Genomic DNA, 17,748 nt, shown 5'->3' on the forward strand with positions numbered 1-17,748 from the left:
AAGTCTCCAACCAACAAAAATGGTGTAGGAAGCTGAGCAATCAGTTGTATCATGTCTGCCTTAGTAAAGGCAGACGATGGAGTGTAAACAGTACAAATGAGAAATGTGAAAGTTGGGAGAGTAATTCGGACTGCAACTGCCTGCAGATCTGTGTACAATGTGATTGGATTGTAGTAGACATCATCCCAAACCAGCAACATGACCCCTCCATGAGCAGGAATACCTGCCACAGGGGGTAGGTCAAAATACACGGAGGTGTAGTGTGCCAGGTCAATACGATCGCATGGGTGCAACTTCATTTCTTGGAGACCTATGACAAGCAGGAAGTGCATTCGAAGGAGCAATTTTAGTTCCTCTCGGTTGGACCGAATGCCGCGAATGTTCCATTGAAGAAGTGCCATTATGAAAACAAAAAGAAAAAGAAGAAACAAGAAAGGGTCACCTCGATGGCCGCTGAGGGCCTGGCTTCAAGGGAGCACTGCTGCTGCAATCGATACGTGGTGAGTTATGGTCCATCAACTAAACAGTTGTGTCTGCCACCTTCCTGAGCTGGTCAGGAGGGGCAGCTTCCTATGCCGGTGAAAGGACAGATGATCAGCTACCAGCGATGCGGCCTGGCAAAGATGGAGAACTCTTTTCTATGAGCCTTCTTTGAAGAATTATGTTTTGTCGAAAGAACAGTTGATGGCTGTGAAATTTGTGTACACAAGAAATCTTCGCGTGTCGGTTCTTTTTTTAAGGTCCAAGCATCTGATTTAGAGGTCCTCATCGTAGCAGTAGCAGATTAGAGTCCTGCATGACCAAGTACGCGAACATGAAATACGAGATGGGGCGAGCACACCCTAACTGGGCAGGCTGCCCGCACTAGCTCTGGTGACGGAACATAGAATCCGTGACCAATTACGTAGCACGTAGCTTCAAACACGTTACACGTGTCATTATTGTGTGAGACTGCAGCCAGTACAGGCTTCTCATTTGTGGTGTGAGTGTGTCTCTCTGTAATCATGCAGCTTGTGGAAGCCAGTGCAGTAAGACCTAAGATTGAAACCAATGTTTACACATTGAAGGAAAGGGAAGGTCTAAAAAGCCAAGTATGGAGTACATTTCTGTTGGTTGTAGACAAAAACAGTGCATCTACTGGGTACGTATCGTGCATTAACTGCTCCACATTATTGCGTTTCCAGTAGGGAACCCCTCATTTAAAGACACACAGTTGCAGGAAACTTTACGAAGATACATCTCCTTCAGGGATACCGGCAATAATAGAAACTAATATTACAGCAAAATGTGTTGCAATGTGTGCTAAAGATATGAGACCTCTTAATGCTGTTTCCGGTAAAGGTTTCAGAGAACTAGGTCAAGAATTAATACATCTAGGTGCGCATTACGAGAAGTTAACGTGGCAGGTGTCATGCCACATCCCTCTACTATAAGCAGACATGTCAAAGATCCCGATGCAAACTTGAAATATAACAGAAGTTAACGTGGCAGGTGTCATGCCACATCCCTCTACTATAAGCAGACATGTCAAAGATCCCGATGCAAACTTGAAATATAACTTATTTCATGACACATTTTTAAGGGTATTTGAAAATAGTTTTCCCAAGAAAATAGTTAAACATAATTCCAAGAAAACATATAAAAAACCTTGGATAACTAAAGGAATAAGAATACCTTGCAGCCGTAAAAGAGAACTATATCTGACAGCAAGAGGGAGTACTGATCTCAAAATTATTCAATATTATAAAAACTATTGTGTGGTACTAAGAAAAGTTATTAAAAAGTCCAGAAGCATGTGTATCATGTCTGAGATCAGTAACTCTGATAAAATTAAAGCAATTTGGAATATTATTGAAAGGGAAACAGGGCAACCAAGAGCACGGGAAGACTTTAGTGCCATAAAACTGAATGACAAGTGTACTAACAAACAATCAGAAATTGAAAATATTTTCAATAATCATTTTTTAAATGTTGTGGAGAAAATAGGATCTAGATCTTCACTAGAAGAGGCAAGGCTACTAATAGAGGAGGCCATACCTGTGCAGTTTGAAACAACTGTAATTCTACCAACCTCTCTCTCTGAAATCAGTAAAATAATAAACTCACTGAAAAGTAAAAGCTCTTACGGAATTGATGGCATTTCCAGCAAGGTACTTAAAGCTTGTTCCCCACAGATAAGTAGGATTCTCAGCCACGTATGTAATAGCTCTTTGGAGCAAGGTGTTTTCCCCGATAGACTGAAATATGCCATTGTACAACCATTGCATAAAAAGGGGGATACGTCGGATGTCAACAACTACCGCCCAATCTCTCTTCTGACAGCTCTATCAAACATTTTTGAGAAAGTAATGTAAGCAAGAGTAGCCTCCCATATTTGTAAAAATAAAGTACTAACAAAATGTCAGTTTGGTTTTCAGAAAGGCTTTTCAACAGAAAATGCTATATACACTTTCACTGATCAAATACTAAATGCTCTGAATAACCGGACATCACCCATTTGTATTTTTTGTGAGCTCTCAAAGGCCTTTGATTGCGTAAATCATGGAATTCTTTTAAATAAGCTAAATCATTATGGTTTGAGGGGGGCAGTGCACAAATGGTTTAATTCATACTTAACTGGAAGAATGCAGAAAGTTGAAATAAGTGGTTCATGTAATGTTAAAACGACAGCTGATTCCTCAAAGTGGGGGGCTACCAAGTACGGGGTCCCACAGGGTTCGGTCTTAGGTCCTTTACTGTTCTTGATATACATTAATGACTTACCATTCCACATTGATGAAGATGCAAAGTTAATTCTTTTTGCTGATGATACAAGTATAGTAATAACATTCAAAAACCAAGAACTAACTGATGTAATTGTAAATGATGTTTTTCACAAAATTATTAAGTGGTTCTCAGCAAATGGACTCTCTCTAAATTTTGATAAAACACGGTATATACAGTTCCGTACAGTAGATGGCACAACTCCAGTAATAAATATAGACTTTGAACAGAAGTCTGTAGCTAAGGTAGAATTTTCAAAATTTTTAGGTGTGTCCATTGATGAGAGGCTAAACTGGAAGCAACACATTGATGGTCTGCTGAAACATCTGAGTTCAGCTACATATGCTATTAGGGTTATTGCAAATTTTGGTGATTAGAATCTCAGTAAATTAGCTTACTATGCCTACTTTCATTCACTGCTTTCGTATGGCATCATATTCTGGGGTAATTCATCATTGAGTAGAAAAGTATTCATTGCTCAAAAATGTGTAATCAGAATAATTGCTGGAGCCCACCCACGGTCATCCTGCAGTCATCTATTTAATGATCTAGGGATCCTCACAGTATATATATTCACTTATGAAATTTGTTGTTAATAATCCAACCCAGTTCAAAAGTAAGAGCAGTGTGCATCGCTATACCACCAGGAGAAAGGATGATCTTCACTATGCAGGGTTAAATCTGACTTTGGCACAGAAATGGGTAAATTATGCTGCCACAAAAGTCTTTGGTCACCTACCAAACAGCATCAAAAGCCTGACAGATAGCCAACTAACATTTAAAAATAAATTAAAAGAATTTCTAGAGAACAACTCCTCCTACTCATTGGCTGAATTTTTAGATATAAATTAAGGGGAAAAAATAATAACAACAACCTAAACATTAGTGTCATGCAATATTTTGTGTAATGCAACATCTTGTACAGACATCTTTTATTAACCTGACATGTTCCACAACATTACGAAGTGTCGTATTCATGATCTATGGAACAAGTATTAATCTAATGTAATCTAATCTAAGAAGCTGATGCAATGCGAAGCAGCATAATGCCTTCTGTTATTGCTGAAGTTATTAATAAAATAAGTGCTGCGACAGTTGATATGTGGACTGAGGTGCACTATTTGATGCTTACAACACATAACATTAACACAGATTGGTCTCTTGTGAACAATGTTTCATTTACCACAAAATTCCCTGATGTTAAGAAGACGGGAGTAAATATTATGAAAGAAATTGAAGAGAGGATGGCTGATTGGGACATTTCGTTGCACATGTTACATAGTTTTGTTTTTGTCTCCGACCAGGTTGCTAATGTAATAAAGGCTTTGGAAAATCATGAAAGGATTCCTGGTGCTGCTCATTGTATAAACACAGCACTTAGCCATACTTTCGATGAAGATAACTTCTTGTTAAATCATGCCCCGAACATCCCATCAACAATAAATACTGCAAAATGCTTTGTAAGGTACATTAAAAAAAAGATGTCTGCACACGCTGGAACAGCTTGTACACTGTGCTGGAATCCTTACACACTCAGTATAACGAAGTCGCTGCTTTGCTGACGGAAAAGGACTCCGCTTACAGATTGTGAGGATATGATAATGTGCTTACAGGAAAAATTGCGCATATTCTGAGACCATTTAAAGAGGCCACAGATGAATTAGAAGGCGAAAAAGAACCGACAATCCAGTTAGTTCTTCTTTGGTTTCACAAACTGCAACAAATGTGCAGTGTCAATGACACTGACTGTCAGGTGAGTAATTACTGCAGTTAAAGGCAGTTTCATTATGATACACTTTAGATGTATAATTAACTAGCATAATTGATGTGTACTAACAGATATGCATTTTTTAAGAGGAGGTACAAAGGATTAAAAATCATGCCTTGACTTTCATTTGTGAAAGACTGATCACTTCCAGACATAAAATTGATACGTCTCCTAACTGCGATTGTATTGAAATATCATTTTACTTTCCAAGTGCTTTATGTATTTATCTGTGTCATGTACTCATTCTTGGAAATGTTACTTTTGTATTAAAAGAGAGATAGAGAGAGAGAGAGAGACACACAGAGATAAATACAGTGAGTGTGTGTGTGTGTGTGTGTGTGTGTGTGTGTGTGTGTGTGTGTGTGAGAGAGAGAGAGAGAGAGAGAGAGAGAGAGAGAGAGAGAGAGAGAGAGAGAGAGAGAGAGAGAGGTGTTGGATTTGTACAGTACAGTGCAGCAAGCCGGTGCGAGGTGAGGTGAGGTGAGACGTCAGCGGTGACCGGTCAAGCTTGGTTACCCGTGTGTCCGGAATCCGGACAACAGACATGGGGCGAGTACGTGGCCGAGCCGAGTCATATGGGGCCAGACACGAGCGGCTTGGTCCCCCCGTCAACAGGCGAGCCGTGTCCGGTCAAACATTGCGCGTTGCAGCACTCTATAGCAGATGATGTTTGAGCCTTAGGGTTGGTGGGACGAAGAGGAGACGTTGATCGGGCGATCTTAGCACTGGCCGACCTGATGACCGAATCGCTAAATGTTAGATTGTATGTCTGTGTAGCTACCTCCCTGGTAGGCCCAGGAGAGGTGAGAACGGTACTGTATGTATCTGCCGGAAGCACAGTGGGCTTTCTGCTATTGAACAACTTGCGAGAAGCTGAGGCTGACACCTTCTCTTTTACTCGAATTTCCTGTACACTTTTCTCATCTTTGTAGACAGGGCAGTCGCGAGAGGAGGCAGCATGGTCGCCCATACAATTGATGCAACGACGGGATGGAGGTGGACAGTTACCCCTCATGGGCGTCCCTGCTACAGGTAACGCATTTAGTTGGATTTGAACAAGACTGCCATGTATGGTTAAACCGCTGACATTTGTAACACCTTGTAGGGCTGGGTACATACGGCTGAACAGAAATGATCTCATAATCCGCTTTAATTCGTGAAGGTAATTGCACATTGTCAAATGTCAGGAATATGGTTTCGGTCGGTATGAGGTCCTTGTCGCCCCTTTCCATGACCTGATGGATGGCCGTCACTCCCTGATATGAGAGGAAAGACAGAATCTCCTCATCTGTTAGTCCGTCGAGTGACCTGGTATACACCACGCCACGCGACGCGATGAATTCAAGGTGTGGTGGGCCTCCACCTGCACAGGAAATGTGTGTAAGAGAGTGGCCCAAAGTAATTTTTGGGCCTGGAAGGCGCGCTCTGTCTCCAACAGCAAGGTACCGTTGCACAACCGAGTACAAGATTTCACCGGTCCTGCAATTGCATCTACATCCTTCTGAATGACGAAAGGGTTGACTGTTGAAAGATCGTGACTGCCAGATCTGGTGACAACAAGAAACTTCGGTGCTGGTAGTAGAATTTTTGGAACAGGAGTCGCATCTAGCTTTCTTTTTTGGGCAAAAGACAAGGGGGGGGAAGAAGAAGAAGAAGAAGAAAAATCCATTGCAGATGAATCCCCCATGATTGCCAGTGTCTCCGATGGTGCGCTCCTTCCTTGTGGGGGCCCTCTCAGAGGGTACTTCCATCTTAGGTGATTGGTCACACCTCAGGTCACACCTCCCGACAAACGGCAGAGGGACCAATTGGCACGTTTGGAAGGTAACAGCTCAGGCAATCACCCCTCCCTGGGCCTGTCCTTTACCAGGGGGTACATGCGTGCCTTACTTGTCTACCCAGGGCGGGGAATACATGTTACCCCGTCACCAGCTATGCGTGAGAACGCGTGGGTCGGCCTTCAGACATGAACAGGGAGGAAAGAAAAAAGAGAGAGAGAGAATCTCAAACACCGAAGCGGAGAATAAGACTCGGAGAAGAAGACAAGGAGAATAGGGCAAGGAGAATGAGGCAGAGATAGAAGTAAGTGCATGAAAGCAAGGAGAACAGTGAACATAGGGAAAGACCAATAGAGGAAAAAAGCGTGATGATAGAGAAAAACAAAGGAAACAGGATCCTGGAGTTTTCAAACGTCCATCTCCGGACGAAGGCTCGATACATTACTCCCAAGAAGAGGGAGTGTGAAGGGGAGGTAAGGGGGGGGGGGAGGATCGGGGACAAGTAGTGATGGGGAAGGGGGGTAGGGCAGCCTGGAAAGGAAGGAGAACTGCACTGGCTCGGGGCCCCGTGCTCGCCACGCACATATCCACAAAAGAGTTCTAGACCCCTTGGAGGGTAAAGTACTCTGTTGTCAGAGCTGGCCCGAGGAACAGAGGATTGCTAAATCAGCTGCCAAATGAATGGCTGTAATTATATTCTGGGCTTCCTTGTTGATGCCTCCATGCGGCGGAGAGTCCAGGCCGACAGCAAATGCAAAAGCACTCCAGTCACCCATGTTGAGAGCCCATCTGGGCATGCATCCAGGGCAATGATGCTGGGGGACGGACAGGAAGATTGTGGCTTGGTCACTACCACACAGGTTGTCATGAAATCCCCAGTGGATGGATGGGAGAAGCCAAGGGCTGCAAATGAAAATGTTAATGACCAAGAAAACTTGGTGTGCCATGTCAAAATGTGAGGGGGTATCAGTATTTAAGAGGCAAACAAAGTTGTGCCAGTCAGCCTCTGAGGTCCTTATGATGGCCAGTGATCATGGTTAAAGCTCACAAAGGGTTATATGTATTGAAATCGTCCAAGATTAGGAAAGATGGGGGAGCTGAGAAACCAATGCAAACAATATCTCATGAGGTGCTTTATCATCAGGAGGGAGGTACACACTGCAGATAGCACTATGCCGAAATGCACTTACCTGAACAGCCACAGCCTCCAAAGCTGTACCAAGAGGCAAAAGTTTGATATACAGTGTATCCAGAACATATGTGCAAACTCCTTTCCTGGTACCATTGTGTGGTTCAAACTAGGGTCTCAGGGGTTGCTGGAATCTCTGCCTTGGCCACAGGAGTTGAACAGATCGGATCTGCTAGTATGGGGGCCCACTGGAAGGTGGTCCTCCTTTACACACTTTTCTTGTCTTTTCTCTCCTTACAGGATTTTGATGATGCCAAGGGCTTCTCTGAATCAGTTTCAGGCAAAGATGATCATGAAGCAGTGCGACCAACAGTTTGTGGTTCTTTCAGCCACTTGCTGGTGTCCAGTTGGTAAGTGCAACTCAGGGAACGAAGTGTCCCCAAGGACACCTTCCTGGCAAGATAAGCCAGAAGAAGCTTATTCATCTCAGGCTGGGAGGTGGGGACAAATATCCCTGGTGGATGGAAAGCTATCGATCCCAAAGCAGGCGTGGAAAAAGCAGCAAAAGGGGATCCCCAAACCATCAGGGGGGCAGGGATTGTTCAGTGGCCCTGAGGGCTCACTACAGAAAGAGTAACAGGCAAGAGTACCACCAGCAAAGGGGAAATGTCTTTGTAGCTGTAGCATATGACATTGTGTACATGCTGGGGGCAAATGCTTGCACGTCCTTTTGGCCTCTTTGTCAGTTGGTTTGTCCTGAGTCTTATATTCTTGTTCCTTCTTCCCTCTCTAGAAAACAGTGTAATCTGGTGAGCACAAAGTATGGTGCTTTCCACAGTCGACACAGATGGGGGGAGAGGCACATGGGGCATTTGTAGGCGATACTCATCCACAGTCTCTACAGATGAGGTTAGTGCTGCAATGCAAAGATGTGCCCAAATTCCAGCACTTTAAGCACCACAGGGAGGGGGAGGGGGGGGGGGAAGAGATCTACAATTTCACATCACATCAGTATACCATCACCTTGACCTTTTCAGCCAATGAATCACTCTAAAAGGCCCCTGGGGAGGGGGACATGGAGTGAAAGGTAATGGCGTTCGAGGAGTTAGAATTGGAGTACATGCATACCCAGGTGAAGCCAAGAAGTCCACTAGTTTTACTTAAATAAAACTTCCTTCATTCTGAAAAACAATGCCATATCATTATTGTACAAAATGTAAGACATGTAAGATATCATGACAACTTTCTGCTTCTTTCCAGTGTCACAGTCACGGTAGTGATGTGGTGAATTATGGATGCTATGTAAGTTACAAATTTAATTCTCTTACAATTGAATGTAATTGTCAATTTGTCCAAAATCTTTACAAATAAAAATAAATATAATCGTTTTGCTTGCACCACTAGCAATCCTTCAGAAGTCACAGAAAACAACTCACATATGCCATCTGGACACCCACTGTCATTGTCCTAGGAACCCAAAACTAAAGACAAATTTTCCATGATAATGAACAGGCACAAGGAATGGCCTTTGATGTAAAAAGCAGTGATCACCTGTTGTATGTGCAGTAGAGTACAAATTCACAGCTGGTTTACTCTCCCTCCCTTTTACTAGTCAAATGGTGGAATGATGCAGTCACACTCTTAGTACAATTATAGCTGTCAGTGAATATCTATGCAAGCCACCAAAGTTAAGTTTATAGCAATTTCCCTCTTGTTACATCCATATTTGTTCTTCCATGATTTTTCTAAAATCTCCTACCTTATGGGTGGACTTTCTCTGCATCCACCATATCCAGTATCTCAAATGTATCCCTATAAAAGCAGTGGCATAACAAATTCTGTTTTTGGACCACTCAACAAAGATTTTCATGGCATTTGCTGTAAGAAAAAAACCTAATTGAGTGGTACAATGTGAGCGGAAAAAATACAGCACTTCTGCAGTTGCAGTGTTAGCAGGTGCATAAATATATTTGTGTTTATTTCCTTTTACTGTGTCTTTCTGTGTGGAAACCAATATTGTAAGCTTTTCTCTATCTGTATCTGTATTTAGCTTTCCTTGTTTGTGAGAGCCTTGCACTCATTTACTAATTTCGAAGTTCATCTTAAATCTGCTGTAGCTGCCACTGCATGTGACTTAGACAAGCACCTGTTGAAAAGTTAGCTCAGAGAGGGGGGGCAGGGGGGGGGGGGGGAGGACATCACCAGTGTGACTTACAAGTGGACAAAAAAGTACATTTGACATTCTGGCAGTGAATGTTCTCAAAACAACCGAGCCACATATGAGAAGCAGAGTCGCTGCCAGGTAGTCAGTTTGAAAGCTACAATCTTCGCGATAACTTGGAAGTGATAAAAAGTGACCACCTCCATTATTAGTTATTACTGCAGACTTCAGTCAGCATTGTGCTTAGTGATATTAGAAATATGGGGAGCATGGCGGAGAGTGTTTTAGTGCTAAGTGTACCTGTATTGCATTTCTCATTGCGAATAAAGCGTTTATTCGAGAATAATTTGCATATAATTTACCTACATCATAACAATATAATAAAATGGATTGCTATGTAATAAAGAAAAAAGTAGAAACCTCTGATGATTCTAGTCACCATTCAGCTGCAAAAACCCCATCAGATGTAAAGGCAGAGCCCAGCATTTCGTCGAAAGTTCCACAACGAAGTTCATCGACCGATTCCTTTAATCACACAGATATTAGCAATTAATAGGATGCATCACCATCAGGATATTACTGATGATATAAAACACAAGCTTCACACAGCTCCAAGGAAACCTGCAAACGGTTGTCTTTCCTACTTATGAGCACAACAAGGAAGGGCGGATTGAATGTAGACAAGTGCATAATAATCATTTTAAACACTATCCACGGTTGTTGTTCTCCTAAGTTACAAAGGGACTTCTTTGCATTAACTGTTTACTTTTTGTGAATAATAAAATGGCTGGAGTAAAGAAATCCATTATCGCCAAAAAACTTGTGACTGAACCACTAACAAAGTTTGCCAAACTTACTGGTAAAGATGGTGACCTTGAGACTCACTCTCAACTCGAGTACCATGTTGAAACATCAACAGATGCAAAATTAAATCGCTAAACTAGGAATGCTAACTTTATGTCATAAATCCATTAGGGAAAACAGAGACCATCTTGTACCTATAATAAAAACAATCGTATTTCATGGAAAGCAAAATATTCCCCTGCGTGGTCATACAGATGATGGGAGTCTATTAGAAAACGATAATGATAGTGAAAGTATAGTGAGTAACACGGGAAACTTTAGAGCGCGTGTAAGATTTAGAATTGATGTTGGAGAGTTGCAACTAAACCATCACCTTGAGACCACTAAAGCAAATGCCACTTACATATGTAAAACAACGTGTAAGGAACTTAATTCATGCTGTGAAACAGTGATGTTATCGAGATTACTGGAGGAAATCAAAGATTCTCATGATTACAACATAATCTTCGATGAGGCTACGGACATAGCACACACTGCCCAACTGAGTTTAGCTGCAAGATATGTTGATGGTGAATTACACAAAAGATATTTGAGTTTATTGACATCAATAAAGAGAAGGATTGTAGTGGAAGACGATGAACCTCAAGTGTGTCAAGATGAAGAGCGTAGCGTTACTGGTGAAGTATAGGTACTACAATTCTAAGGAGAATGGAAAGCCTTTCTCTGTCCCTGCGGAACTGTGCAGGTATAGGCTGTGACGGTTGCTCAGTTAACATGTCAGAATCAAAAGGAGCTGTGGCTACAATAAAAAAGAAAGCTATCAACGTGGAAGTAGCACCATGTCGAAGTCATCAGATCAGCTCAACCTCGCTGCCTCTCGCAGCTGCAAAGTTACAAGTGTGAGAAACTCACCTGGTACTATTGAAGTAGTAGTATCGTTCTTTACAGTGTCTATCAACCCTCCCCATTTATGTAAATTAATGCCCACAGACAATCCAAGTCTCTACTTCCTTTGTCCCCTGAGTCATTGTGGCTGCAGGATCAAGATACTGTCTGTCCCCTTGGACATGTTCAAAAGAATAGACAACACATGCATATTTGATGTGTGAAGATTGGATATGAATAAAACTTTATTTTGCAGTGATAGTGACTCCTTCCATTTATGTTTAACCAAAAATATGTAACTTTACTTCGGACTAACATTCATGACCTCGTTTAGTCAAAAATCTCTGCTCCTTGAATGTAGCATTATTGAGCACCCAAATTCTGGTTGAAACTACACCCATAGCAATCAAAACCAATTAGCATGTACGCATTACATTACCGTTACTTAAAACAAAGATTAAGCCAGTACTTTATTCAACTGCTAACAACACTGTAATTTAATTGGTGTTGTTTCAGAATCAAGATACATATGTAGCGCTTCCCTCACCCTCCTCCTCCCCCTCCCCCCCCCCCTTTTTTATGATTACATTCCTTCCATGTCTTTGTAGTCAAAAGGTGCAATCCCATATTTTAGTAACTTTGAAGTGTATACGCGGTCTGTTACACAGCTTAATTCTTTTGAATGAACAACTACACAGCGCAGTAGTGCATTAGCCTCCACTGGTGAAACGTCAGAACAATAGCAAGTTACATATACTGCTTTCTCTGTGTGTTTTATAGTTAATTCTTGAATATTAGTGCTGAAATGGACATAACGTGTGCACACTGTGTGCAGATGGAGGAGCTGACCTCAGCTAAAGAGCAGCTGAAGATGCTTTTTGCCATGTTCAGTAGCATTCAGGCTGCTGCCTACTGTAGTAGCAGTGGCCGATAATCTGGCAAGTCAGATGGGATGCCTAAGGTGCCATCTTTCTGCCCAATGGCTCTGCTGTCAAGACACCTTGTGGTGTACCCAATGTGGCAGAGTTGTCCTCACCAAATGGTGAGGAATGGGTGGTAACTGTTAGCACTGAGGCAGAGAGTGAATATGGAGGCTAGCCTCGCCCATTGATCCTGTGAGTGGACTGGCAGGTGTTCATTCACCAGGGTCCAAACAGCAACAGGTGGGGAGGGAATTGCTTGTTAATCAGGAGCTCCAACATTAAATTCATTATGAAACTCCTTAGGAAAATGGTGTCCGGGCCTGGAAATGAATCCTACTTGTACTGAATACGTCTGCCAGGGAGCCTCATCCGAGATGTGGAGAATGTCCTGCCTGTGGCTATCAAACATGCAGGGTGCAGCTGTCTCCAAGTTGTGGCTCATGTTGGCACCAATAATGCCTATCATTTGGGTTCTGATGTGATCTTCAGTTTATAAGGACAAGTAGCACAAATGGCCAAGAGCCCCTGAGCCACACATGGAGTGCTTGCAGTACACAGCTTGTATCAGCATTTCCAGAATTGATTCAAGTCCTTTGGTTTGGAGTGAGCGGAGGGTCTCAACCAAAGGCTTCATCGATTCTTTGACTGTCCCGACTGCAGACTGCTAGACATGTGTGGAGAATTGTAGGAATACTTGATAGGTCTGGGATGCACTATACAAAGCAAGCTTTTTTAGGCTAGGCAATAGTTTGAGGTCCTCTGATGAATGCACGCTAGTCAGTGCAGAGATACAGAAATACAGACTGAATAAAAAGTAAAGACCATACTACCATCAAAACATTGAACAGTAAATTCTTTATGTATTTGTAGTTCCTGAATGTAATGTCCTCCAAGAAAATTGTCATGTTCAAAATACTCTTTGAACAAAGCTGGCTGAAACCTTGAGCAGAAACCCCAGAAATATTTAGCAAGCCATGGAATGTACACTGAATAAACAGATTATACACCTCTTGTATGGTAGTGTCAGAAGAGTGGAGGGGAGACGAAGGGCAAGAATGAATATGGATTAAATTTGTGCAATAAATGAAAGCCTATGCTATTGGTGGTAAAGCCCAAACAGTAGTGAAAGTAGGATTCTCAGACTCGATAATATTTTTATCTTGCCAACATATAACTATAGTTAAAATACTTTTTGCCACAAATAAGTAGGCACTTATGCAAACATTCATTTTCATTCCATATGTTTTGTGTGTTAGCTATGACTGTTGGACACTGTCACAAGAGAAGGTACTTTTACAGTTTACAATGTGGCAATGGCAGGTACTTCACACCTATCAATTTGTACCATTCAGTTCTAATGTATCTTACTGTTTTCATGTAATTTAAGGCATAAAGTAATGAATAACTGCATAGCAGAAGTGCTAAGTCATTGAAAGGCACATCAACTTTGCTAGCTTTCCCACAGATACTGCTTCAGAACTATGGTCTCATTTTACAGGCTGACTGCATTGTGGCAGCACTGTGAATAAACAGACTAAATAGTTTCACATGACCAGTAATTACGGGATCCATTTCCATTCTTGCAGATGAATTTTTTTTTTTCAAGAACCATCATACAGAATCACAAAATCATTCAAGATTTTACACCAACTAGGTATGTCTGTAGTTTTGCACATATTTCCTGTGACTTTTCTAACAGACTGGAGTGACCTCTGCCTTTTTCTATACGTGCGACAAACCACTGTTCCATAAATGAACAATTCGGATGGCAGGGAGGGGCCAGTTCGGCACCATTTTTTGTGTACCTGAATCTGCTAACTACACTTTGTCATGTGGGTCTTTTCTGTCTGTAATCCAGTTACTCACCACATACTTTTTCAGTGTGTGATGTACAGACCATTTAACATTTGCAAATATTTCTCTATGTAAATGATACTGGAAGTAAATGATATTCACTCATTGCCTACATGGGATGCTAACAACTACTAGCCCTGCTCTTTCTAGCAAATCTATTCAACTAGCCTTCTTGAAAGATTCAGTAACTTCATTTACTATTGTTGTTGCACTGGAATCATGATCACTAACCCCTCTGTGCACTAATACCATCTGTAAGGACATGCCTGTTCATAGTCACAAGGTCTAAAGTATTATAATTTTGTGTGGGCTACTATACTAGCAGCTTACCACAGCTTTCAGAAAACTGCTCAAAAGTACCTCACAAGACTGCCTGTTCGCAACACCTGCAGTGTATGCACAGACATCTTAGTCTCTACTCAGAAGGTTATGATCATCTCCCTTTTCTGCACTACTTTGTGTAGGTTTTTCTTGAATAATTCTGTAACTGTCACAGCAGTATCACATGGCAAATAAAAACATACAATGCTGGAGTTCACATACGCGGAACTATTAAGAGAACTACTCATTAAAACAGGAAACCATAGCTTGAAACTTGGGACTTGGTACCAATTTTCATATAACTTCATCAATGCAATCTCACGTAATTCTTATTTGTGCTTATAATGTAAAGAAGCAATTCTAGGAACTCACAAGCTAAACTACTTCACCTGCTCAAAGGCAATGTTTAAATCCATATGGGTATACTGTAACAAAATGTTCTACTTTACCTGTTTCCTCATTTCCAACCTGTGGCATACTATAATACCTCAAGTCTTGTCATCTTTACCTTAAAGTAAACACAGGACTGCTAAAGTGAATACACACACAATTGACAACCATCTCATTATTTCCACCACAACTCAGCAATGAATAATTCCACGTGGTCGTATAAATTCTATAATTACCTCTTTATTTGCACCCTCCTCCAACTCTTCTTTTACATTCATGCTTAATGGGTAAACTTGGGCCTGTGGTAAAAATAACAAACTGTAATTAATACATTTAAGCAGTCACAGTCCTCCCATATTATATAAAATGTATAACATATATGAAGCCCAACCGTCATACTTCCTAACAACGAAATAGTAGTTCTGGTTAATTGTTATCTTTTGAGTTCGAAATTCTTGGTGATGAGTTCACTATGGTATATTTCAATGGGAGCCAGCAAAAAATTAAGACTGATTAATGACAACACCTTTTAAAATTCATTATGATCTTCAACTTCAGCCTTCTTTCTATTCCATTGTTTTCAATCATATTTTCTAGCTTCATTATCTTCATATGCATATCATGGTAGTGTAATCAAATAAAATAACACAGCTACTACCTCAAACAATGAAATCAATGTTGTTCATATCAAACGACACAATACAGTGTACATCAACTGTGTGGGGAAGCAGGAACTGGACTGTCAAGTGCCACATCACTCATACTACTATCACAATCAGAATCATAAAATGTCTGGAACAGTTACATCAAAACCGTTTGTTTCACAGAATGCTTATTTATGATAAAATTATTAAAAAAAAAAAAAAAAAAAAACACACACACACACACACCCCTACCTTGGCACACTACTTACTACTTTTCTAACCTCATTAATTCCTTTTGGTGGGACAAGTACGTTTCTAACAGTACAAAAAGAGTGTAGGCTACAGACAGGCTGAACCAGCCCTATTCTAAGGATCGGAACTATGGGTTTTACTTATTGATCTCAAAAGAAGACAAAGTTCTAGAAAGATTACTTATGGAGCAGCTCCAGCATATCAAGACTGAAACACCTGTAATGTTGAAGTAAGTGCTGGAATGAGAACAAATGAAACAGTGATAGCATAGGAAGAAAATCGTTAAACTGATATCAACATCTGTTGAGAATATTAGATAATTAGCAGCCAAAGAATAATTTTTGGTTGGAAGTCACCTTACTGATAGAAATAAAGTAGACCACTTAACTTTCAGAAAGAGCATATCGACAAAATAATGAAGCAGCATGGTGTATGCGAAGAGGATGCCTTGAAGAGAGATCCTGGGCAGGAGATAGAAAGAGTACAGCCACATCATGTTATTAATTGATCTTTCTATTGATTAACTGCCTACAATAATACTAACATACTAGTACAAATAACAACAATATGATTTTATTATTATTATACTATCTGAGCCATGACAGGCTCCCTCTGACTTCCTGCCCCGCACCTGGTGTATGTCATTTCTTTTCCTTGGAGCTTGTGGCGCCATGGGGTATGGTACAGCCGCACAGGGTACATTGACAGTATCTGGCATTCATCTGAAACTGAGACTGGAGTGACTGGTAGTCCTTTAAAAGTACTGTCAAGTTAATAGTTGCAGGCACAAGTGTTAACGGAAGATGGAACATTGGTGTGGTCTCGGCTATCTGTATTTGCTGTTGGTTGTTCTCTGTGGAAGTCACATTATGCAGGGAGCTTTCTCATCCACAAAACTGCTTGATTTGCATTGTGTTGCACGACTTAATACTTTGTGGCATGGACTTGGAAGGGGTTAGGGTAATGTCTCGCAACCAGACAAGCTTCTTATTGCTATTCAATTCCTCATGTTCAGCAGTGGATTCTATGATTTGGTAATCCTGAACACTGTTTTAAGTGTGACCATGTTTAGCCTTAGACTAAGTTTTTGATGAGAATCATCTGACGAGTCCGTTGATCTGTGCAACTACTGTGGTCATGTGGTTGTATTAAGTGAGAATGACAGTGGAATTTAGATGCTCCCTTAGTCTGCTCCAGTTTTCTACTGTTGTGACACACCGATTGTTTAGGACCTGGACTCTTAGGGCCTGCTCATCATACTGTGGCTGTTAACACTGCCTTTGTACATCAGCCTCATGGAATGCACCACTGCCAGCTACCAATGGGCTGCCTTCACTCAAGTTATGTAAATTACTATTTGAAATGTGTACTAAAATTCTGTACATTTTCATGTTTGGGGGTTTGATGGGATGAGTGCTCTTCTTGTACATACCACTGAGCACTGTTAGAATCGCATGCTGATCAGCTCTATGTGAATCACTCATGTCATATTTAGATGTCATCCAGACTTGTGAAAATATAGCCTGTTGGCACATTTGAGGCTCACGGGCTAGAACAAGCAAAAGTGTGTAAAACTTCAAGTCTTACTGAGCTCGGAACGTTTTTTGTGTGTTTGTTCACTGGCCATTTGTGAGCTGGAGAGTGAAAGAAATTTATTCCATCTCAGGGCTAGTTACTGCTTAATAGATTTAATTGTCCAACTGTTTGTTATTTTAAAGTTGTCATGGGGTGACCTTTCCTCACCTTTTATTTATTTACTGCTAAAAGTTGGTTCTGAGTACTAAATACTGGTTTTCCTTTTTAAAGGGCATTCTTGAGCTCCTATGCATGCACATTCATTTACTGAAACACTTACACATCTTCTACGGCATACCTTAATAGAATTTCCAATGTGTCTGAAACCAGTTATATCAATCTGTGCACACTAATTTCAGTTAATTACTTAACTGCTCATTGGGGGCAAGATTTAAAGCAACTTGTCCTGTCTGCTGAAGGCAGCTCCAGAAATCAGTGCACCTGTTTACTTTATTAAATTATCTAGATGCACTTTGAGGTGTATTTTAAGAATTTCCTTTT

General features: G+C 41.1%; 1 protein-coding gene across 7 annotated transcripts in view; it reads right to left on the minus strand.

Annotated features, from left to right (window-relative positions):
• Window positions 1-17,748, minus strand: part of LOC126213194 (zinc finger protein 726-like) — a 117,820-nt gene that overhangs the window by 74,457 nt on the left and 25,615 nt on the right. For 5 of the 7 annotated variants that reach the window (XM_049940823.1, XM_049940820.1, XM_049940819.1 and 2 more), the window contains exon 3: window positions 15,013-15,075. The exons of 1 other annotated variant lie outside the window; for it this stretch is intronic. In XM_049940823.1, the coding sequence (XP_049796780.1) occupies window positions 15,013-15,075 (63 nt within the window). Of the gene's footprint in view, window positions 1-15,012; window positions 15,076-17,748 lie in introns of those variants that run through there. One more of the 7 variants, XM_049940824.1, reaches the window with a different exon arrangement.

The sequence above is a fragment of the Schistocerca nitens genome, chromosome 11 (genome assembly GCF_023898315.1).
Source record: "Schistocerca nitens isolate TAMUIC-IGC-003100 chromosome 11, iqSchNite1.1, whole genome shotgun sequence".
Classification (NCBI taxonomy): Eukaryota; Metazoa; Arthropoda; class Insecta; order Orthoptera; family Acrididae; genus Schistocerca; species Schistocerca nitens.